The 22,829-nt window shown below is 49.1% G+C and overlaps 1 protein-coding gene across 1 annotated transcript in view; it reads left to right on the forward strand.

Moving 5' to 3' along the window:
• The first annotated feature begins 395 nt into the window (after positions 1-395).
• Positions 396-22,829, forward strand: part of ACSF3 (acyl-CoA synthetase family member 3) — a 65,622-nt gene continuing 43,188 nt past the window's right edge. Inside the window, exons 1-5 of the mRNA XM_009889484.1 lie at positions 396-1,097; positions 2,591-2,746; positions 13,194-13,348; positions 13,821-13,966; positions 19,214-19,326. Coding sequence (XP_009887786.1) covers positions 396-1,097; positions 2,591-2,746; positions 13,194-13,348; positions 13,821-13,966; positions 19,214-19,326 — 1,272 coding nt within the window. The remainder of the gene's footprint in view (positions 1,098-2,590; positions 2,747-13,193; positions 13,349-13,820; positions 13,967-19,213; positions 19,327-22,829) is intronic.

Here is a 22,829-nt window from a genome sequence, read left to right on the forward strand (position 1 = left end):
GTGGAAACTGCAAATTGAGAGCTAGGTACTGTTGTCTTTAATTTCTTTAAATGCTGATCCCACTGAGTAAGAATGACACCTCAAGTAGCTGCTGCCTGGTGTCCTAATCTTACCGATTGATGAGAACTATTTCATAATTTAAGTTAGACTGTTTTTTAGGGGCGCAGAGGCTGCATAGGGAAGGGTCTCTGTCTCCTGTTCCGTCTGGGCAGGGCCTAGCGCACTGGGGATGCAGCAGTCTGAACATAAACATTAATAATACAGTGGGTATTATTCAAATGAAGGCTACCACTTTTCCTTTGTGGGAATAAACCCCTGGGTAATCATTGCACGTACTTATCTGTTCCTATAATTGCTTTCTGCAGAATCACTTCAAAACAGACGGTGCTGGCAGGATGCTGGTCTCCCTGCTCTTCCCCCAAGTGAACCGGCCCCTTCGATGCCTCATCCGGGACTTGAACCATTGCAGATGGGGGTTGCATGGGCAGAAGAGGACTGGCTGTCCCCGCAGGGGTCTGCAAACCTCACGGGCAGCCTGCAGCAGTGACATTACCCCTGTCTTCACTAGGGCTTTGGCTTTCGGTGATAAAATTGCCATCATTGACCAAAATGGTGAGCACACTTACAAGGACCTTCTCTGCCAGAGTCTACGCTTGTCCCAGGAGATCTGTAGAGCTTTGGAGTGCTCCAGCAGGGACTTGAAGGAAGAGAGGATCTCATTTTTGTGTCCCAATGATGCCTCGTATGTGGTAGCCCAGTGGGCTTCCTGGATGAGTGGGGGCATAGCAGTGCCCCTTTACAAGAAACACCCTGTACAGGAACTGGAGTATGTGATTAAGGATTCACAGAGCGCTCTAGTCATCGCAGCAGAGGAATATGTGGAGAAAATAGCCCCTAGTGCTGAGAAGCTGGGAGTCCCAGTTCTGCCACTTCTTAGGTCTCATACTGATGGATCTGCAAGTCATGCAGCAGTGGAAGAGGGTGCCTTGACAACCTGCTCCTCATGGAAAGACAGAGGAGCCATGATAATCTACACTAGTGGGACGACAGGAAGACCGAAAGGAGTCCTCAGCACCCATGAGAACGTGCAAGCTGTGGTGAGTGCTGCTTTCCCTCTGCAAAGCTTGTGCCAAGTTACAGAGGTCTTGGCCTTGGGAGGTGATTTGGGCTTGCGAACCCCAAAGCACGATATACCTTACCACAACCAAATTCCTACACAGAGCTGTGGGGTTGTAGCTTGAAAGTCCTCAACACTGTTAAGGTAAACACACAGAAGTGTTTGAGGCTCTAAACCTTGTCGTTTTGGTGTTGCTGTGCTGCAGCTGCAGCCAGGCGCAGATGGACTCTTCTCCTTGCCTTTCTGGAAAGCAGAAGGGGTGAGACCTGTTGTAAAAAGTGTGCTTTCTTTGCAGTTTGCTTTTCTTCACTGCGACTAGGAAAGAATCTTTACCCTTAATTGGAATATAACTTAGCCCAGTACAGTACCGTGTGAAGTCTGTGCATTATTCAGCTATATATCCCCAAGGCAAAAAAATCCATTAGCTCTCTGAGCCAAAAGGAATTAAAAGTTTGAATGAGCCTGCTGACTACCTCACCAGTTGCTTATCACTGCCTGCAACTGATAGACTCATGCCATTAGGGAAAAAGGGCAGGGAATACATCGTGCCTTATGGATGCCTCCGAGAGCTTATGTTGTTCTGGGTGCTCGGATACTGCAGTGTCGGGAGTGGTATGAAAGCCTTGATGGATAGAGCCAGGGCTTGGCTATATTGAGCAAAGAATCTATTCCCTTACAAATATGCTGATCATTTAGGGGGTGGCCTGAGCAGTCACCGTCTTTTGTGCTGTCTTGCAGACAAGCATAAAACGTGTTCCCTGCCCTGTGGAAGAGGGTTGTGAATGACATGACTAAATTCCACTGTTCAAATGCTTTTTTTTTTTTTAATTATTTTTAGATGGCTGGAAATAGGCTTTCCAGTTGCTAACACTGGCCTCTGAAGGGCATTGTTCACCCAGAAGCCTTAGGTCTAACTCTTTCGATAATTATGCTTTCATAACAGAGTATTTCAGAAGCTTGATATATTAATATTTTTTTACTAACATGAAACCTATTTTCTGTTTATCAGATGGGGATTTTCTACTCCTACTGGCTATCCCTTACAGGTGCTAAAAGTCCTATGTCATCAGTGTCCAAACTATGTCAACAGAGTTCTGGGAAAATTTGGGTTTTTTAATTACTATTTCTGCCAACTCTGCCTGTACAGCACCAGGCTAATAATCTTGTAAATCTTACTTAAAATCATTGTTGACTATTTGTTTCTCAGTAGCAAGGAAGGACTTTGCTGATGTATGTGAAGACAGGTACTGATAAGATGCAGGAGGTATTCCTTTTGTATTCTACTGTTGTGGTGGGAATGCTGCTTGTGCTGACCCTAAAGGAAAGATTTCTGTGCCCAGGCATCGTTCCAGGAGGTCTGGGATTTCTGCCGCCAGCTGTGCCCAGGGGATCTGGGGCCTGGATACCTCAGGCTTTCTGAGCAGCAAGTCTTTCCTCCTTCTCTAACGCTGGGTTGTATGTTTTCTTCTGCAGACCACAGGGCTGGTTGAAAAATGGGAGTGGAAGAAAGAGGATGTTATTCTGCACGTGCTGCCTTTACATCATGTCCACGGGGTGATCAATAAGCTCCTCTGTCCTCTCTGGGTGGGAGCGACATGCATCATGTTACCCGAATTCAGTGCACAGATGGTAAGCCTGGAGGGATTGCGCGTTGTCTTTGAAATTCAGCAGCAAGACCCCATACGTTGTAATTAGAGCAACTATGGAAATAATTTCTTAAAGAATTCCAGCCTCTTTAGCCACTGGCTGCATGCGGTTCACAAATTGTCTGTTAAAAAACCCTTTCAGTTGGACACTCAGTCTGGGGTAAAGGTGCTCTTCTGGAGGCTACAACTTGTTTAAGTGTGACGTACGTAGTCGTAGCGCTACACTGCCCCTCCTCGTGACGTTGAGGGTCTCTGACTGGAGGTGGGCCCTTCTAAATACCCGCTAAGAACACCTGCACCCAGAATAAGGGTTGGTAATTTTCTAGTACCAGGAAAAGTAGAAATACTGGATTTTTGTCTTGCATGTTAGCGGTGTGCTACTTGTCAGTTATTTTATTTTTAGTAGTTTGCATTTTCCCTTTCAATCCTGTGTCCTTGGTGTTTTGTATTACATTGCACGACAGAACACAGGCTTTAGAGTTTCTTGCAGCCCAGGTAAGAGAAATACTGGTATTCATCACTTGCATGGAAGCATTGTTCTTCCTCTGCGGAGAAACAAGTGTGAGCAGGTCTATTGGTTTAGACTGAGTGATACGAGAGAGAGTTTGCATATCGAGAGCTTCTTGCAGGAAAAGTGGAAGGAGGGAAACCTTACTTGAATGCAGTAGAGACACGCTTATAATGTTGTCTTCTAGCCGAGACAGGAAACGCCAGTCCCAGTGCTCTGCTTCTCGTTTGTTCCTTGCTGCAGCGGCAGGCAGCCGACCTAAAGGGTGGAAGAAAAGGGGCTAGAAACAGGGCAACCAACAGTAAGGTGGAACAGTTTCTACAATTACTGGCCCCTGGGATTTGGCACTGCTCAGCTACATCTCCCAGGGTTGTGGGTGGTGAGAGGCGTTGGAGTCTGCAGTGTCACTGTTAAGGGAGCAGTTGGGTTTGCAGGTGCTGGTGCCACCTCGTAGCAGAAAGGAAATGTGCGTTGTCAGTACAGAACTCTCTGGGAAAGTGAAAAGATCCCATCAAGCCTGTGCTCTGTAACTGAACAGACTGCTTTACCTGTTTGTATTTACTCATATGCTGGGTGGCCTTGTCACACTGAAAAGACAAAGCGCAAAGGTGTAGGATGCACCCAGAAACCTTTGTGCTGCTGTCAGGCGAGGGTGAGCCTGGGCTCTGATCTGGGCCACTGCAGGACTGGGTGATTCTTTGTTGCTTATATCTGCTTCTCGGAGAAGCAACCACAGAAAATGCACGCTTCCTTTCTTGTTTCAAGATGGCCATGACACCTGAACACTCAAGTTGCTGCCTGAGCACTGGCCCTTCAGGGGGGAAAAAAATCCCAGAGGGGCAGCTCTGCATTTGCATTTTCAAAGTAAATAGTTAGGATGCTGTGGTAGAAGGTGGCAGGAAGGTCCCCAGGCAGGGCCAGTGCTCTTGCCTCAATGGTCACTGCCAAATTGTCTTCCCTTGTATTTTGGCTGTCACCCCAAAAGTTCAGGGTGCAGTAGGGACATGTGTCCCACCAAAGTCAGGGCTCAGGGCATGTCTGGCCCTGGTGATGCTGGTGAGGTGGCAGAAGAGCGTGCTGGCAGCCTGGAAGCAAAGCCAAGCCCTCTGGAGGGCGCGTTTCTCCACGTCCTGTGCCACCGGTGATTGATTGTCCCTTATACCCTTGTGTTTTTCTCTGCTCTCTCCCGACATCTGCAAATCAATGAGCTGACGTTGAAGGATGGGTTCAGGTGCCGGGGAGCGGGACACCCCGCCTGCTTTCTCTGATCAAAGCTCTCCCCCAGACTTGACAACCAAGGGCAAGCGGGGACAGTGCTGGAGGGCGTCCGCTTGACCCTGGAGGTTGAACTTGGGCAGGGAGGTCGGAGTGGCAAGCGTGCCTGCCACAGCGAGCACCGTTCCGAGGGCTCTCAGGTGCATTCAGGCTCTGAAGGACGTCATTTGCTTTTCTATTTTTTTTATTCCCTTTATTTTTCCGAGGGCCTCCCCTGGGAGCTGAAAGTGGTTTGATCGACACTACAAAGAAAGCACATGAGGGTAAATAAGGCTTTCTTGTGGAGTTTAATGCAAGCTGCCTTTCAGTTCCAGTCTATTTTCACCAGCTGTTTACAAAATGCCCTTTGCTACTGAAATCAGCTTTCAGAAAAGCAGCAGAGTTTCAGTGGAGGATTTTGCAAAAGGAGCCTGAGTTTTGCTGTGTGCTTTTTTCCTTCGCTGCACCTTGAGAAAGCAGCCAATTATAGTGTGATATAAAGAAACTCGAACGGCAGCTAAAACACTTGACAGGCTGATCAAAACAAGGCTAGGAACTTACTCTCAACCTGCTGCAGACATATTTAGCCTTGAGTGATACTGGCAAGGGTTCAAGAGAAACCGCAGCAGCATGCCCAATGTGTGTTTGGTTTCTAATCACTAACACTTCATTATACAAAATAAATACTTTATTATTACAGTGTTTATTAAATTACATAATTTGCGGCGTGCCTTATAGTCGTGGATACAGATGCCAGTCTGGTTTCGGCGATGGTAATAATGCTCTTTTTTCCTTAGTTAGAAGTCGTTTCAAGCCCCGGACCAAGGCTTGCTTGTCGTTCCCTGCAGTGCAGTGTTAAGAGGTGGCATCTTTCAGACCCTTCTGTCTGCTTTTGGTAGCTGTCCAAGGAAAGGTTAAAAATCAAGATTGTGGAGTAACCCCAGTGTCCTGACCAACATCCACTCTCTTACTAAAACAGCATCTGATGTCCGTGGCTGCATGCAAGCTATTGCCGAGGCCACAAGGGCTCATTAAAGTGTATTGAGATGCCTCAAGCGTGAAAGTTGCTGCATAAAATCAGATTCTTTTTATTAAATGAGGACATCCATTACTTTACACTAGCTACTGTACATGCTATAATTCACTTTATAGCACCATCTGTTAAGACTGTCTTGCTTGAGCTTTTTGTAGCATCTTTTTATTGTAAGTTATTAAAAAATATAGCTGCATCTATTAATCACTTATTAATAAAGGGTTTATAAATGGACCCTTGGTTTCCAGCGTTACAGTCCACTTGTACATGATGTGCTAAGTCCTCTGGTGCGTGTACTCCTTGCGGTGCTGCGTGTCTCCACGGGGAGCCCGTCTCGGGCTGTTGCCTGCGATCCTGCCTGGAGACCGTGGGAGCAGAACCCAGCACTCCCGGGTGTGCTTCTGGCGCTCGGGAGCGACAGCACTGACTGTGGGGGGGAGATATTTCAGCGCTGCTGTGGGCATGTGGACTGGGAGTGGGCAGGAGAACAGCAGTGAGCCTGAACGTTCCTCCCAGCAGCTGTGTGGGGCAAGGGTGGCTCTGATGTTGTGTGTTGTTTTGGTGTTGGGTTTTTTTGTTTTGGTGTTTTTTTTTTTTTTTTTTTTTTTTTTTTTTTTTTTTTTTTTTTTTTCAGGGCTGAGAACTGGGAGGACAGAAACCTCCTTTGGAGCCAAAGCAAGCTGCAGCCTAAGCATCCCTATACGATCCTCCCATGATAGCTTGCTTCCAGCTGAGTTTACTTCTCCAGCTGCACTGCCCCTGTTTGCAGGCAGCCAGCATTTCTCAGCTGATTTGGAACATGTTTGAAGTGCCTGCCTCTTTACTTATGCAGGAGTAGAAATTTTAAAGATGCTGGATTTGTATAGTTTTTCTGCAAATTGCTCAGCAGTGGAGAAGATACTATTAATGCCTCTGCCTAATGAAGGAGCACAGTGTGAGCCGCCTCTACCAGGCATCAGAGAAAGCCCATGGGCAAGTGCTTTTTGGAGCAGTTGGGGTTTGCACCAAGCAGGCACTACAGCATCCATTCCCCAGCGACTCCTTCTCTCCATCTCCCTTCCTGACATCGATTCAGTGATGGCTGCGAAGGCTGAGCACACCCTGTGGTGTGACTGTTACTCGGAAATGTCAGTGAGCCTAGAGAGACAGACCCAGGGGAAGCCAGGCATCCTCCATGCTGGTGCTCTTGCCATCACAGTTGTATGTTGACAGCCCTGTTTTGGACCAGGACTTGGCTGTCCTGGACACCCTGCAGACCGCAGCCTTTTGGAGCGAATCGTGAGGTCACAGTGTCTGCTTTGCAGGATCCTCTGCTGGGGCTTTGGGCCGATGTGGATCCACTCTGAGTTTAAATGATGGGAATGACTTGTCTTTGCCTTGGAGCACCTCTGATCTTCCCATAAGGGAAAGATATTCTGGTAGCAAAAGGCTCCCTGTCAGCTCCTCTCACATTGATAAATGTGAGATCGGATCCCAGGAGGTCTTCCAGTTTTGAGTGTAGAAGGGGAAATAAAAGTATTCAAAAACATGAAGGAAAAAACTTGCTCTCATGAGTGATGGGGGAAGCTCGTAGAAATCTCAACTGTGCGACCTAGTTGTGGCATGCGCTGCCCACTTGGCTCTGCTGGGCAAGTTTTGAGCTGTGGTGTGCTGCCTGCAGAATGACAACGCTGTCTGTGCCCTGTAACCGCTTCCATGATAAATATGCCGAGATGCAGATTTATTGCCCTAAAGTTCCAAAAGGAGCTGTTGTTTTGGTGCCAGCGTTAATGCATGTCTGACTTAAGGTGCCTCCAAGGATCAAGCCCTCTAAAAATCATACCCGGTTTTACAATGTCACATGCAAAGCCATCAAAATCGTTAATTTCAGTTGGACCCTTCTTTCTAGGCGTTTGTCCTGATGGGAATGATGAGTGCCCAAAGCTAGTTTGTGATTTGGGACTAATTCCCCTAATGTGCTGCAAACAGGCTGTCACCTGCAGCAGCTTTTTTCCTGTGGTGGGAGGGTGCCGCAGACCTGACGCTCGTCGAGATTTTTTGCGTCTGAGGTGTTGCTCCGGGGTCACTGCTGCATTGTATGCTTACACCCTTGACTTCCTTGTGAAGCCCGGCAGCCTGTGCTCCACCTGCGAGCAAACTGTCCTTGCTGCTGCTGTTATGTGTGTGGACCAGACTGGGCTGAGGCTGGGTGCTGATGCTTTATACCTTCACTGGGCTGTGCAGGGAGATGTATGGCTTGGCAGTCACCGTTGCCTCTGGGAAGGAGAAGCATGCACTGCAGTGAGCCTCTTCCCTGGATCTGTCGCTTCTGCAAACATCACTCTGGGCGGCTCTTTTAGTTTATTTCTAAAAAAAAAAAAAAGCCAAACAACCGCAAATCCAAGGAGAGGAGTCTGATCTCCAATAACCAAGCGCTGCTAAGACGCTGCTGGTAGCGTGCTGAGGATTGCGTCTCCCATCCAGTTTCAGCTGGAAAAAGGCAATTGTCTTTTCATCCGTTAATGGGAGGCTTCAGAGGAGTAATTTTATTTCAGACTCAAAGAGGAGTCAGTGGAGGGAGGAGCAGGTCACTAGTGAATGGATTATGTTTGATCACTTCTCGCAGACCTGGCTTTAAAAAGTTAGAGTTTTTCTTCCCGTCTCCCCAGATCTGCCGTCTGTCCTCAGCATCTGTTACGGAGTAACAAGGAGAGGAGTCTGATCTCCAATAACCAAGCGCTGCTAAGACGCTGCTGGTAGCGTGCTGAGGATTGCGTCTCCCATCCAGTTTCAGCTGGAAAAAGGCAATTGTCTTTTCATCCGTTAATGGGAGGCTTCAGAGGAGTAATTTTATTTCAGACTCAAAGAGGAGTCAGTGGAGGGAGGAGCAGGTCACTAGTGAATGGATTATGTTTGATCACTTCTCGCAGACCTGGCTTTAAAAAGTTAGAGTTTTTCTTCCCGTCTCCCCAGATCTGCCGTCTGTCCTCAGCATCTGTTACGGAGTAATGTCTTTTGATGTGTGTGGGGAAATATAAAAAATGGAACCAGAGCCTGTCATATTTACTTATATTACCAGGTCCCAGGGAAAGCACTTGCTCCTTTCAGTATGCCTACAGCATAGGAAGGGTTTAAAAGCTTCAGCCTGGAATGCAGAGGGGCCATCAAACTGCACTGATGAATAAATGATTAAAACCAGAGTCATGCAGAGCGCAAACAGTTTGGGGTTATAACAAACATGAGACGAAGCCACCGAGGGCCCAATTTTCCTTTGAAGAGAAGAATGTTTCTCTCTCTGCATATTGCTCACGAAGCATCTGTGGCTCGGTCCTTAGGAGAGAGCGGGGCTCCCCTTGATGCTCTCCCATCTCATGTCGTGCCCGGCTGCCTTAGTTGGGGATAAAGTGGCGTCAGACGAGGGTGCGTGGTCCTGCCATCCCTTTGGTGCTTCTGTAGAGTTACAGGAGCTTTCTGTCCTCGGCGTTAGGCACGGGGTCTTGCCAAACGAGGAGCTGGTTTGGTTGCAGCCGCGTTGCTGCCTGTTGCTCTCGCAGAGCTCTCAAAATTGCAGGCAGCCCTTTTCCTCGCCAGCAGTGCTACCCCGCACAGCAGCAATCGATGCAAAACACAAACCCATCTCCCCGATCAAAAGGGAAGTAAAGGGATGATTTAACCTTGCATTAGAGGTATTGTTACTTTTGAAAAGGTTTTAAAAAAATTCAATAGCAACTGAAAATGATACAATGATTTTATAGAAGAGAGGAGCTGTTGTATCTGTCAATAGAGGCAGCAGCACGGGCTGTCTATTAGCTGTTCGTGGCCTGATGAGAAAATCCATGCTGATATTCGCTTCCTTTTCAGCTTTTAGGCATTTTTGACTGCATCTCTTTGGGCTGTTTTGGGGATTCCTGTATCAGGCAAAGTCATGCGAGATTTGGTATACAAATGGTTGTTGTCACCTTCTCTTCTTTTTTTTTTTTTTTTGCATTAGAAGATGCCCAGATGTTGGCAGGTTTGGTGTTGTCTGTCTAGTTTATGGCATTGCGCATCTCCCTCTAAAGGTAAGGGCTCTCTAAGGGGGGAAAAAAAAGTTACTGCTTTTTCTCCTCTGTGTTTACATATCTTGCTTCAGGTGATCTTAGCAGATCTGGAGGCTGGTTGGGAAGGTTGCTGTATGGAAGGATCATCTCTTGGAGCAGCTTGCATGTTCCTCTGTCCTCAGTCACCATCATGCCATTTGTGTGCTGGAAGAAATACGTGGGAAAAATCTTGCAGCTGTCTCTCACTGGGCTTGTTTTGTACCCACTGGTGTCATTTTCTCTCTCCCCCCCCCCGCTGTTTACTCATGCCAAAATCCCACTGGCTGGTCCATGGAATTGCCCAGATATGCTTTTGTGCAGTGGGAGGGGAAGAAAATCAGGAATGTAGGGCTGACAGGAAGGCTCTTGGTAACAGAAGGTCTCCCAGTTCTTTGCTGGCTCAAGCAGCCTGGTCCTATTAGTGTGCCCTGGGCTTTTGCTGCCATTGTTGCTGATAGGAAGCTGTTCCCACTCTTGCTTTCTTGCGGTTGGAAACTTTTTGTTTCTAGCCTTTATTTATTTTAAAAGGAATTTTGGTCCATCTTCTGAACGTCTTCCATTGGAAGACTTCCCCTTCCCTTGTGTCCAGTGAGTGCTCGGTGCAAAGTCTGGTAGCTGTGGCACGCAGTGTTGTGTTTGCCTCCAGAATCCGTGGCTATTTAAAAGCACTTGTAGTCCTGAGGTGTCAGGTGAGCAAAATAAAATGAAATGATGGGCTGCCAATATCCTGTCCGCAGGTAATTGATGTGATGACAGTGACACATGGGATAACAGAGAGGGGGAGATTGATTGTGCTGCTCTAAGCCTGACTGTTGGAGAATGCCGTTGTGCTGGAAGGGCAAAGCTGGCCTCTTGCTATGAGCCTGTCCAAGCCCCAGGATTGATTGATTAGTCCCAGGTAACGAGACTTTCCCAGATCCTTCTCTCAAACTGTGAAGTTATAGTTATAAAACAGAAATAGCTGTTACAGCTGGCTGGGCAGTGACAAGCCCTCCGGTCAGCTTGGGTCTGCAGAGGGCTTGGGGCTGCCAGCTTTGTACCACGGCTCGATGCTTAGTACCGTTAAAACATGTGGGTAGGATCCAGATTTGGCTGAGCGGGAGCAGAGCAGGTGGAGATGTTTGGCTGTCAGCAGATCACCCCAGCAGCTGGTGGCACAAATCCAAAGGCAGCTGCTTATCTTCGGGAAGGGGCTGTTGCTGGGGCGAGTCGGACTGACACAGAAAAAGCTGCTCCCATGTCTGGAGTGGCAGTAGGGAGGATTTTATCTAGGGCAGAAGCTGAGCAGGCGTACAAGAACAGGGAATTCTGGGGTGCAAGAGAGATCTGCTGTGTTTTGGAGTGATGGTTTGGGGTTTTTTCAAATCCAAATCCATGTGAAAATAACTCTGCTGCGTGGCCAGACTGGAAGTCTGCCTGCACTCCCCACAGCTGCTCTGGACTTGTGAAGGCAAAAAACAAATCACACAGCAAGGATCGAACAGCCCCGAGCATCTGTCTCCCTTCAGTTCTTTCGGCACAGTCCTGATCCCTGCTTGCCATCACGCGTCTTTCCCTGCCCAAGGCAATGGCTCTTGGGAGCACCAGGCTGAGAAAAGCAGATCCATGCATTCAGCACCTGGCTTTGGAGACGTCCTTCTGTATCCTGCTGCCTCAAATGGGAAAGATACTGGGGGACTGAAGAGAAAAAAAACTTTGGGGGAGGAGGCTGGGGGGAATATGGTGGGGGTTAGATCCTTCTAAATGTAATTTTGCCTATTCTAGATTGTTTTAGGTGATCATGCTGGTAGTTGGGGTTTCTGCAAGGGAGTGTGATGTTTCCTCTCTGAGCATGTCACCCGTATCAGTCTGGGTAAGTCATGTTCCTCCTCTGCTTTCCCTGATGCTGAGGGGATCTTGCAGTACTCCTGTCCCAGTTCCCAAGGTGTCTGGGGGTGTTTCTACTTCGTGCCTTTGTCTCACCCCATCGAGGACCATCTCTGGGCTGGGAGGCAGTATGAACTCCCTTCTGTTCAGTGGGACAGTGCCTTTGTTGGATGTGTCCTGCTCTATTAAGAATAACAACATGGTGGTGGTGGGGTTTTTTTAGGAGCTGATTGTTCTGAAGCAGTGGAGTGAGAGACGTGGGGGGAGGCAGCGCCGATGCAGCGAAGTAGAAAGTAATGAAATGGAGCCCGAGCGAGCAGGACGGAGGGGAAGGAGGCAGTGACAGCATGAAGGAGAATCACTTGTTCACCTTCAATCAATTCCTGCTTTTTCTTGCCGTCGCACGCGCCTGTGTGCAGCTGAGCGTGCGCAGGCAGGGAGGGGAGAGGCGGCGCACATTGTCAGGAGCTGTTAGGAAATACATTTGTCAACAACGGGGCAGGGACCGGAGCGAAAGGAAAGAGGCGGCTGTCACCACGGCCTTTTATTTATTGATGGCTTTGGATCATTCCTGTCTTGGGAAGAGCTTACCTAGGGGGAAGAGTGGCAAGGTGTGGGAGGAATGGACCCAGTTGCAATATTTATGGCTCTTACCCTTTGCTAACTGCTCCCAGGTGGGGCTGCTCAACAAAGACAGCAGCCGGGGCTCGCTGGGTCTTCATCCCCACCCAGCACAACCGGCTCCTGGAATTTGCCCCAATTTGTAGTTCCCACAGGTTAGCAGGCGTTGCAGCTGAAGAACACGTGTCCTGCAGGGACCATTCCTCTTGGGATGAGGGCATTTGATGAAGCTGCCCTCCTGGCTAGCTGCTGTCTCCTGGCTGCAGCTGTTTTACCTGCCGTTTCTGATGGCTCATCTGAGCTTGCTGGAGGAATGTCTCTCTGTGCCCACTCACCAGAAGATGACCATTTCCAAGTGGAGTCTCGCTTCCAGTGCACGATACCTCTCTTCCTGGCCCCGCCATCCACTTTAAAAGCATTTCTCCCTCAAAAGTTTGAGTTTGTGGGCTCCTACCTGTGTGTCGTGTTCTTTGGATGTGACTTAGTGTCTTTCCAAAGAAGAACTCCGATGCTTTGAAAAGCTGGTGGCTTTGTGTAGCCTCTGAGGAGCTGTACACGGTAAGGGAATTAATTGGTTGTGCCACAAGCTGCCGTCTTCATGAGCAAAATCTTGGCTGTGACATGACGGTACTAAAATTGCCATTTCCATCATCTTGTGCTCATTAAGAGTGTAAGCAGGTGGGTGATCCACTGGTGGGATGAGAGAGTTGAATATTGTGCTTTGGGCAATAACAGGCATGATGAGGGTTGGGAGCTGCTGTTCTGGGCATGGATGAGGTGCATACAACAGGCTTCCGATTGTTTGTACTTTCTGGAAGTCTTAGATAGCAGAGGTTTGACTGTTTGTGAGCAGCCCATGGTGGCTTTGTTTTGAACAAGCTTGTTGGACTCCTGTACCTCAGTTTCCCCTTGCACCATACAAAGGAGCAGTGGAAGGGCTCACTGCCTCGTGAAGTGTTTGCAGAGCCCTCACTTGGGAACCTCTTCAAAGGTGCTGAGGAGTTAGCACTGGCAGCGCTGACGATGGCTTCCCTCAACACTTCACATTGAGGTGTACTTTTTTATATGTGTATGTTCCCTTCCTTTATAGGTTTGGAAGAAATTCCTAAGCTCCCAAGCTCCCCGTATCAGTGTCTTCATGGCTGTGCCCACTATCTATGCGAAGCTGATAGAGTATTATGACGAGCATTTCTCTCAGCCGCAAGTCCAGGATTTCGTGCATGCCTTTTGCCAGGAGAACATCAGGTAGGGGAGCGATGCCCCTCTGCACTGGGCAGGGGCTGCTGGTGGCTGGCTGTCCCCACAGTGGATCTGCCAAGGTTTCTTTTCAGCTTCACCTCTTTGCAGTGCTGGTTGTTGTGCTCTAGTGTCTCTTTGACAAGAACCAGGATGACATTATTTAATTATGAGCCACTCTTGCATGGTAAAGCCAGAAGGGGTCTGCACGCTCGTTATATGTCTCACCCTACGTAACACAAGACTAAAGACTTTGTCCTGCACCCCCAGCTTGTACTGCAGTACCTCTCTTAGGAGGCTGTCCCATCTTGACTTAAAACCCCTATCAGACAGAGCGTCTTCGATATGTGAGGAACGTTCTTGGTAGCAGTTAAAAGCTCTTGGGGATTCTGTCTCAAGGTTTTATGTAACCCTGTGTTAGACTGCAAATTCCCTGGAGCAAAGATGACGTTCGATACTTATATGGGGTTTCCTTGTGCAGGTTAATGGTGTCAGGCTCAGCAGCCCTGCCTGTGCCTGTCCTGGAGAAGTGGAAGAGCATCACAGGTCACACGTTGCTGGAGAGGTATGGGATGACTGAGATTGGGATGGCGCTTTCTAACCCTTTGCATGGAGTCCGTGTCCCAGGTAGGACTCTCTAGAGGCTGCACACTGTTGGGAGGTGTTTGGCTGTGAAGCGTTCTTGTTTTTTTTCTCATCGCAAAGAATATACGTCTAATCACCGTTTGTCATGATTGAGGAGCAGGCTATGGTAGGAACAGTGATGCTGGTAGGGGAATTGGCATTGGGAAGCCAGAAAGGGGCATGGGTGTGAGAAGTAGCTGGCGGGTTTCCCTGGGATCACTGGCCATGGTGGATCGGCAAAGCTGTGTGCGCAGAGCTTGCACTGGTGCATGCTGACCTGATCAGTTAGGCTGGTTCTGCCCAGGAAGCAGAGTCCATATTGGTGCATTATTATGTCCAAAGTCTCACCTCAAGCACTGCGATGGGACTGAATCTTCAGCTCCTGCTCTGTGAGGTTGTATTTGTGTGCAGTGTTGACACAGGATTCCCCACGCAGCAGTTCATGTCCAACCGATCGGTACTGAACATTTAAAATAGGATGTCTGCTCACTCTTATTTTAGTGCGAGTTTCTTGACTCTTCAGGAATTAGAAATTGTCACACCTCGTTGTACACTCTGGTTCTGTTCTCTCCTTGTCTTCCCTCACTTCTCTTAGCTACACTTTGTGACTCCTCTCATTATCTGTAGTTTATGTAACCTAGAAATAAATTGATCTGAAACATTAAAAATATGAAATGCCCCCACCCTCCCTTTGGTTAAAAACGTGGCCATCTGTCTGCCAAGCAACCCAGCCCACCACTATGCCACCTTCTCCTCCCCACATGCTGTCTGCACATGCATGGCACCATATGCATCGTCTCGGTCTCTGGTGTCTTGGGGGCCAGAGTTACCCAGGGGGGCTGTCCTGGGTGTCTTGGCTTCCCATAGCACCCCAGTCCCATGGGATGCAGAAGCCGTGTGCCTGTAGGAATCGCACAGAGAGAGAAGAAGGCACAGCTCCCTCAGCACTGGCTCCTCAACCTGAGAACAGCAGCACGAAATACAAACCCTAGCTTACTTCTGCAGAGTAGCTGTAGTTCCCCCACCCCAGCTCAGCCAGTGTTCCCTTCCCCCAGAAACCCTGTCCCTGCAGGCAGGAGAGGGAAGCAGGCAGGGAAATGAGATTCCCACCTGCTCGAGCTCTCAGCGATCCCCACGCTGCGGGGTGACGGTGCAGTTTGAATGTCCCCGTGGCCTGGTTATATTTGCTTTTCATTCATCTTCAGGAGGGGAAATGAGTGGAGGCTCTAGAAATTTCCCAGGAGAAAAAAGGAGAAAGGAAGTAAGACTGAAAATAACATGGGCAAGACAGATGTCTTGTACCTGGGTCTGCAGGGGAGCTGGGGACAAATCCTCTCGTGCAGCTACAGGCAGAGGGGCTGGGGCTAAAGCCTGGCTGACCATCGCTCCAGCCGCTGTACAGGGGCTTGCTGCAGCCCCAAGAGGGGAGAGAAGGATCTTAGAGGTGCGGATCAGTGAGAGACCTTACAGAAAGAAGGCTGTAATTGAATAGGCTTGATTAATTTATTTCAGGAAGTGTCAGTTGGGAAGCAGATGGGTGAAGTTGAGGTATAATTTACTGGAGCTGTGAAAAAGCTTTTGATATAGTACTCCATTAGAGGCTGGGATGTAAGGTCACCACAGAGCATCCAGTGCGAGAGAGTCAACTGGGAAATGCAGTGGAACAGAGGCTGGGCAGGAGGAGTGAAGCGTCCACAGAAAAGACCTCAGATGGCCCTGGTGTTATAGGGACAGATGCTAGGCAGCAGTGACCACAGACCCACGTGCTGGTCAAAGCAATGAGAGCACTGCAAGCGTGGCACTTCACCCCTTTGGGTAAATCCAGGGATCCTCGCACTTGCCCAGGGGATTTCTCTCAGGTTGGAAGCAGTACATGTCCTTCTCTGCTGCTTCATGAGCTCTTGCCTCTGAAGAGAGGTCCTGGGGCTTCCCTCACCCGCTTCCACCCACTTGCTGTAGCTAGGGGAAGGATCGAGTCCTCGGTGCCTGCCTGTCCTGCCCCTGTCACCGCCAGTGTCTCTGGCAGTGTGGCACCACTCTCCACCCGCAGCACAGGTCTGAAGGGGCAGGCGCAGGTGGGCGGCTTTAATTTCCAGAAGAAGAAAAGATGAAAGATTTGAAAGATAAATGTTTGCTTGTATATGGTTAAAACCCTGCTTAAAATGCCTCTGTTTTCACCAGCTCTCATTCTAATCCCCCCTGGTGCTGTTACTGTGAAGGGAGATGAATAATTCATGGACGGAGAATGCCTCACTGGGCCTAATCACCACTTTAATTGGAGGTTTAGATCAGAGGCGGCTAATAGCTCCTACAGCGGGGACTCCGTGTATTGTTGACAGTGAGATCGTTGAGTGCCTTATCGTTGGCCTGTTTCAATTCTCCCAGGACACCACCGCACATAACAGCATCGAGGTCCCCAGATACCGAAGGACACAGACCGCAGGGCCAATTAAATTTATCTGGGAAGAGCTGACAACTTTTTTAAACAGAGAGGAGAACCGGTGGAAGAATAATAGTGTCACTCCTTCCTGACTGGAGCCCGGCTGATGCTGCCTGAGCTGACACCGCGGGCATGTTGCCAGCATTTCTTAACATTCAGGAGCCTGCAAATTGGAAAGAGCTGGGAGGGAGCGAGAGGGGAAGGAGCAGGGGTTTCTCCTCAGTTTCCCCTCGGGATTATGGCTAGGGACAAAAGGAAGCCAGTGCTGAGTGTTGACCCCCTTCTGATCACCCCTGATTGTGGTCTGAGTGAAGCCAGGACCTCCGGTGCTGTTCCTTTGGGAATGGGCTCAGCCTTCTGCTGACCTGTTGGAGTCAGCTCGGTGTGTATCTTGACCCGGCAGATGGGCCTGAGAAGCTCTAGTCATTGTTTTTGCACAAATTTTATGAATACTGTCAGGTTCATGTAGCTCTAATCAATGTTACGAGCATTTTCAGCCTTTACAGATGTTGATTTCCAAGTTTGTAATTTTTCCTAAATACCAGAAAGCCTTTTCCAGACCAAATATAAGGAAACAGCTCCCCACAAGGGACTTATTTTACATGTTGGTTTTACTTTAGCCAAGTAGGAAATAATTTGTAATGGTGATCTGAAACACTGCGTGGGAAACATGTTGCCTTCTCTGCGTCTTCAGATTTGTTCGACAGCGCCGTGCTGATCTTTGGTATGTCATTCTCAAAGACTGAGACTACCATTTAGTCCCGCTGCCCATGAATCAGTCCATTATATTTCTGCATTGAGGTCAGTAGCTTGCATACAGGGAGGAAGCGTCTTCCAGGAAGGCATCCGTCTGACCTTGATTTGAAGGCTTCCAGAGATGGCAAATCTGTGAGAGCCCGTGGCAGTTCATTGCACTGGTTACTGCTGCCTCTATGAGCTTTGCAAGAATGACTCTGCAGTGTCTGCCCGCTGTCCCTTGCCGTGTCTCGCGGGCAGGTTGGAGGCTGTTTGCACAAGGCGATTTTCAGACTGGGGAAAATGTTCCCATAGAAGTCTAGAAGATGACTTGAAGCAAGCTTGATGTGCAAACATTTGGCGTGTTTTCCATGACTTCTTACTTGCTTTTTGAGTCCTCCTGGAGTCTACCATGGCAGGTAACAGACTGTTAAAATACCTAAATACCTCTGTGTGGCACCTCCAGGCATTTCTCCTGGTGACTTGTCCTGGCACATGCTTCTCCCTCCGTACTCTGCTGCAGTACTCTGTCTCTGACTCCTGGCAGTGTCTGGCCACGAGGTGAGAGCAGCCCAGGCGATGCTCATGGTAAGAGAAGGATCTGGCTGCATGTGTTGGCTGACCTGAATGCCGAAGGCAATTTCAAGCTGAACAGACACACATCACAGAACTGCCATGTCGCTTTCTGTTTATTTCTTGCCAGATTTGCTAATTGTTCGGGTAGTTTCGCTGCAATAAAATCTCACTCCCTCATAGCCCATCTGCTCTTAGCTGATCCTGCAGGGATGCCATAAATCTGGGCTACGACGACATATCAATTTCCATGGCAACTGACCAATGTAGCAAACAAAATCATGATGTCACAGATACCGGATCTCCAGGGCTTGAACAGGAGAATGAGACCAGGATAGGGAAAATGCCACTTGAAGCCAAACGCCTGAAATACAGATGACAAGAGGAAGACAGCGCTGAGCTCCAGGTCCTGCACACCCTGCTCTGAGGACTTTCCAATGTTGAGCTGATTCTAGCAGAGCTAGAAAGCATCATGAACTGGAGGGTCTCCAGGGAAAGAATTGATCATCTCTTAAAATAAAGAATACACTTACTGCTTTAAGCTTAGACCTGTCCAGTCCTCCTGAGCCACAGGCTGCTCTGCGCTGACATCCCTCTCCCTTTTCGCACGGGATGAAAGTCATGGGCTTCATCGTGCAACGAGAGCTGTCCTGTGCCACTGAGATGCAGAGTGAAACCTGCTGAGCCAGCAGATGCCCACGACTCCTGTTTGCTGCTGAGCCTGGAGTCCCCCGTCAGACAGAGGTCGAAGGAACAAAGCTGCCCTTTTTTCTATGCTTTCAGGTGCCCACCAAGAAGAGCATGCACTAAACCAAGGGGTGGGAACGCTGCAGGTTGGGGAGCTCTGTGTCGCAGGACCATCTTGGAGCTTAATGGCTGTTGTTCGTGACACTGTGTCAGATTCCCTGGCTTTGAAAATTGAAACCTGTAGAAGAACGGTGTGGTTTTGATCTCTGCTTTTCTTCTATGATGTTTTATATACAGTGTATTGATGTCTCATAAAACTGAGATAATCCCTTGCAATTCTCACACTGTTAAGCCTTTGCCTTCTCTGTCAGGTCCAGGCTATAGAGAAGCAGTGAGCCACTGTAGTAATCATTGTGCTCTTTCTTTTCACGTTTTTGTGTAGGTTTCGTGGTGGTGGTTTTTTTTTGTTTTTTTTTTTTTAAAAAGACAGCTTCATTACTGAGCTACGAAGCTGTGCTGATGTCTTCAAAGACTGGCCAAGAGAGACTGTTCAGGGCTGGAGACACATTTGTTTTCCTAGGCATTTCCAACACTGCCTGCTCAGCAAACAACAGCGTATTGCACCGCAGTGACATTTGCATGCAGACATACGATGTGATCGAAGCCTTCCTGAAGGGTAACCCCCTGCTAGGAAGTTCTTTAGTGCCAGCACAGTCTGCAGATGCCATTCATAGACGAGCAGCTGCTCTTTTGCATCCTTGATTTTGTTGTTTCCCAGAGTCTGTCCACTGTTTCAATCTTGTTTTCCTTTGCAGGTTCTGTGGGCACCCCACTTCCAGGGGTGGAAGTGCGCATTGCCACTGAGACCTTGAAAAATGGTGGTCGTTCCTACACCGTCCATGCTCAGGGAGATGAAGACAACACACAGGTAGTGCTCAGCCGTGTTCTCTGCTGCTTCACTTTGTCTGATGAAAAGTTCTCTCTTCCCCAGCCCTTTGAAGCCCCAAGTGTTGAGGCTTGCTCTGCTGTTGTTCCCGGGAACTCAGTGATGCTCTTTAGAGTTTTCTCTTTCTTGTACTCGTTTATGGCTTACTATAGCCATGGTACTTTGTGGACCGCACAAGTGTTGTCCTTGCCTGCAAAGACGAACATCATCTGAGAGAGAACACTCCTCTGTATGGGGGGTAGAAGCTGAAGGCTATAATATAAAGACTATGGGTTATGGTTTAAGAAGATGATACTGTGTCTGCTGAGGCTGTTGGTGGCATGGAGGAAGGTGATGGGTCAAGCAGTGCCTGGCCTTCGAAACCCAGGTCAAAAAGTTGAATTCTGCTGCAGAAGGTAAAAACAAGGCATTGACAGAAATTCAGATGGACCCTACTCTGGTCTGAAGAGTCGCTAAATAGTCTGGAGGAGAGGATGAGTGCTGGAAAATCTAGAAATGGGGTCTGTGTTTATTTCACTGGTTTGATCAGGGTTTTAGCAGTGAGAGTTGGAAGGGCAGGACTGGGGGTCTTGGGGGTTGCATTTGTTTCAAAACGGCGCAGGGGACAACCCATTAGGTTTCCATAAAAGTCCAGCTCCATGCTGAGCTCCAACTGCCAAGTGATATCTGCACCCACAGTTCTGGTATCTCAGAAGTCGGGTATCCTTGACGGTGAAGTGGTTGGGCCCCTTCCCGGTGAGCTGCCCCCTTCTTGGCGTGCTGTGTGTTCCCCGCTGCAGAAGCAGCCTCCCAGCCCGAGGTCCAAGGTGTCCTGCTGCCGCAGCCCCTTTCTCTCCCCACAGACATGGCTGAACAGGGTCTGCCTTCCTGCCACATCTCCTTTGCACCCTCATTGTGGGTGCAGGTCGTGTCGCCTCCGACAGATCAATTGCCAGGTGATGTACAGGCTCCGCCGAGGAAATAGAGTGCAAGAGAAATTACGCCAGCAGTTGTGTGCGCCGTGTGGATGGGACACAGGCATGAGATTCAGCCTGAAATACATGGCTTCACTTGTTCTTCTGGGGAAATAGCTTCTCATCTAGCCACGTACATGCCAAGGGTTCGAAAGGAGCTTCCCAGTCTGTGGCAGAGTATACCAGAGACACTGTTGGTGTAAGTACTGGTGAAAGGCTCAAGGATGCCTTTTTTTTTCATCTAGATTATCTGTGCTGGCAGCTGGAGAAGCCGGTGGGACCACGGGCAAGCCCTGAGTGTGGGTTGTGGTCAGGCGGCAGCAGGTTGCATTCTACATTCTGATGCCATAATGGAGCGCTGGATCCCACCCCTGACGTGCAAAACAAGCCCAGGGGAGAGCTCAGAGAGACCGCTCTGGCCAAGGACTGTGGCCTTTATTTAAAAAAAAAAAAAAAAAAAAAAGTTTGCTGCTCTTTACTCTGTGTCACTGCTGTGTGTGGCTGAGCAGTGGGCAAAGCAGGAGACCTGGAGTGGCTGCTCCAGTGCAGCACTCAACAGGTAGGAATCTGTGTCCTGTTTTTATCACTCCACTGGATGGGTGTTATGTTTCTCAGTTTTGTCCCCTCATTCTGGAGTTAGATCTTGGTCTTTTTTTTCCACTTCTGTGGAACTGAGACATGAAATATAATGTGTCCATTTTAATCATGATCCTATAATGCTTTTTTTACCCTAAGGGATCCCTAGGCGCTTTACAAATTAGGTCTTAGACACAAGAATCCCCAAAGTGCAGCTACTTCCAGGATGAAATGTGGACGTTGTTCTTCTGAATTATGAGAGGCAAAAATACGTAATGTTGTTTTTTCTGCTTAATTCTCCTTCCCCTTTCTTCTGGTTCTATGGAGTGGCTGGAGAAGAAGGGGAGCCTGGATGACTTGTGTCTGGTGCTGGAAGCCGACCGTCCCCCAGGGCTTCAGAGAGCTGAGGGTCACACAACTCTTCTCCTTTCTCTGACTTCAGGCTGCTTGAGTTTATATTTGGGGCAGAGGAATTGTTCTTTTATCCCAGCCATTTCTCACATACACCCTTCAGCCCCCAGCACAGGTCCATACCGATGTCTCATGGTGCTCCCAGGAGCTCCACCAGTGCTGATGTTGGCCCCACACCCCTTGCTGATGGCTGGCTTTTCTTCAGGCTCTCCCCTGTTTGTTTTTCTTTTTTTTTTTTAATGTTCTGGTGAAAAGACATCAACTGGGGAGAGAGTGGGGAGGTAGTAGGGTTTGCCTCTGCATGTTGGCTGATGAGTTTGTCCTTCTCTCTGAAAGGCTGTCCCTGTCTCACCCACCTTGTCCCAGCTTAACTGAGAGTTTCTTCAGGCTGAAGGGAGAGAAATGGTCCCATCTGCTTCGGGCCACCCTAGGAGACAGTGGCTGGCTGGGTACCTCCAGGACATCCACAGCATTTCCAGGAGCAGAGCAAAGCTGGCTACCTGTGTCCTTAGGACTGTCAGAAAGGCCGTGGTGAGGCAGGAAAAACAGTCCCCACTCTCAGTGCTTCTTGGCACAGATGGATGCGTGGAGGTGACAGAAGTTTGGATTTTATACGGCCTGGGGATGGAGTGTGACTTTGCATCGTATGGCCACGCTGGCGGGCAGGGGGCAGCCGTGGTGGCACACCTCTTCTGCCAGTGACAGTGTAATTTAACTGCTTCACACCTGCGGTTGCAGGCAGAAAGTCTCACCTGCTGCCTGTTCCTGCCCTGCGATGCTGCTGCTGGCACACTATGTGCATCATGCTTGGTTAATAATTTATGTCAGAAGAGAGTACGTCAGTGGAATTTATTTAAAACAAGGAGGATCTGACAGTCCGAGTGCTTATCACGCTCCACCAGTCAAAGAAAGGCCTAGCTTTTTTTAAAATCAGCTCCGACATGGCGGAGGGGATGTCCCAGGGATGAGAAGACCCGTTTGGTGTCACCCTCCCTGCCTGTGCCACCAGACAACCCTGGCGTGGCCTTTTCCTTGCCTCTTATGAGAAGGGATAAACTAATACTTCCTCCCCTCCCTCGCAGGTGGGCTCCGAGGCTTACAGCACGTCTTTGGAGGGCTGGGAGGTCTGTGCTGTGGACCCAGCAAAGGCAAAGGGGTCCTGGTGGAAGGACAGCGGTGGTGGGACTGGTGACCGGAGGCACGCAGCCCTCCCAGTGCCCGCTCTGCCTGGGTTTGATATGAGCATCCGCAGCCCTGTCCCTGCTCTGGGCATTTCTCTCTGGTTTGGCATTGGCGCTATGAAAAATTACCAAATGTCACGTAATGGATTTCTGGAAATAAACACCTCCCGGCAGCCGAGCCGGCACAGGGAGCGCCTGCCGTCTGCTTCGGTTATAAGACTTTCAGGGCAGGGACCTCTCTCCGTACACAGAAAGCGCGGTGCACATCTGTGCCGCTGCACAGATAATAATGAAACTGCCGAGCCAGAGCTGGTCCGGGCTGCGGCGGGGGCACGGGGCTGTGCTGTGGGGCAGCCGGGCCCCG

The sequence above is a fragment of the Charadrius vociferus genome, unplaced genomic scaffold (assembly GCF_000708025.1).
Source record: "Charadrius vociferus isolate BGI_N301 unplaced genomic scaffold, ASM70802v2 scaffold1897, whole genome shotgun sequence".
In the NCBI taxonomy this organism is placed as follows: Eukaryota; Metazoa; Chordata; class Aves; order Charadriiformes; family Charadriidae; genus Charadrius; species Charadrius vociferus.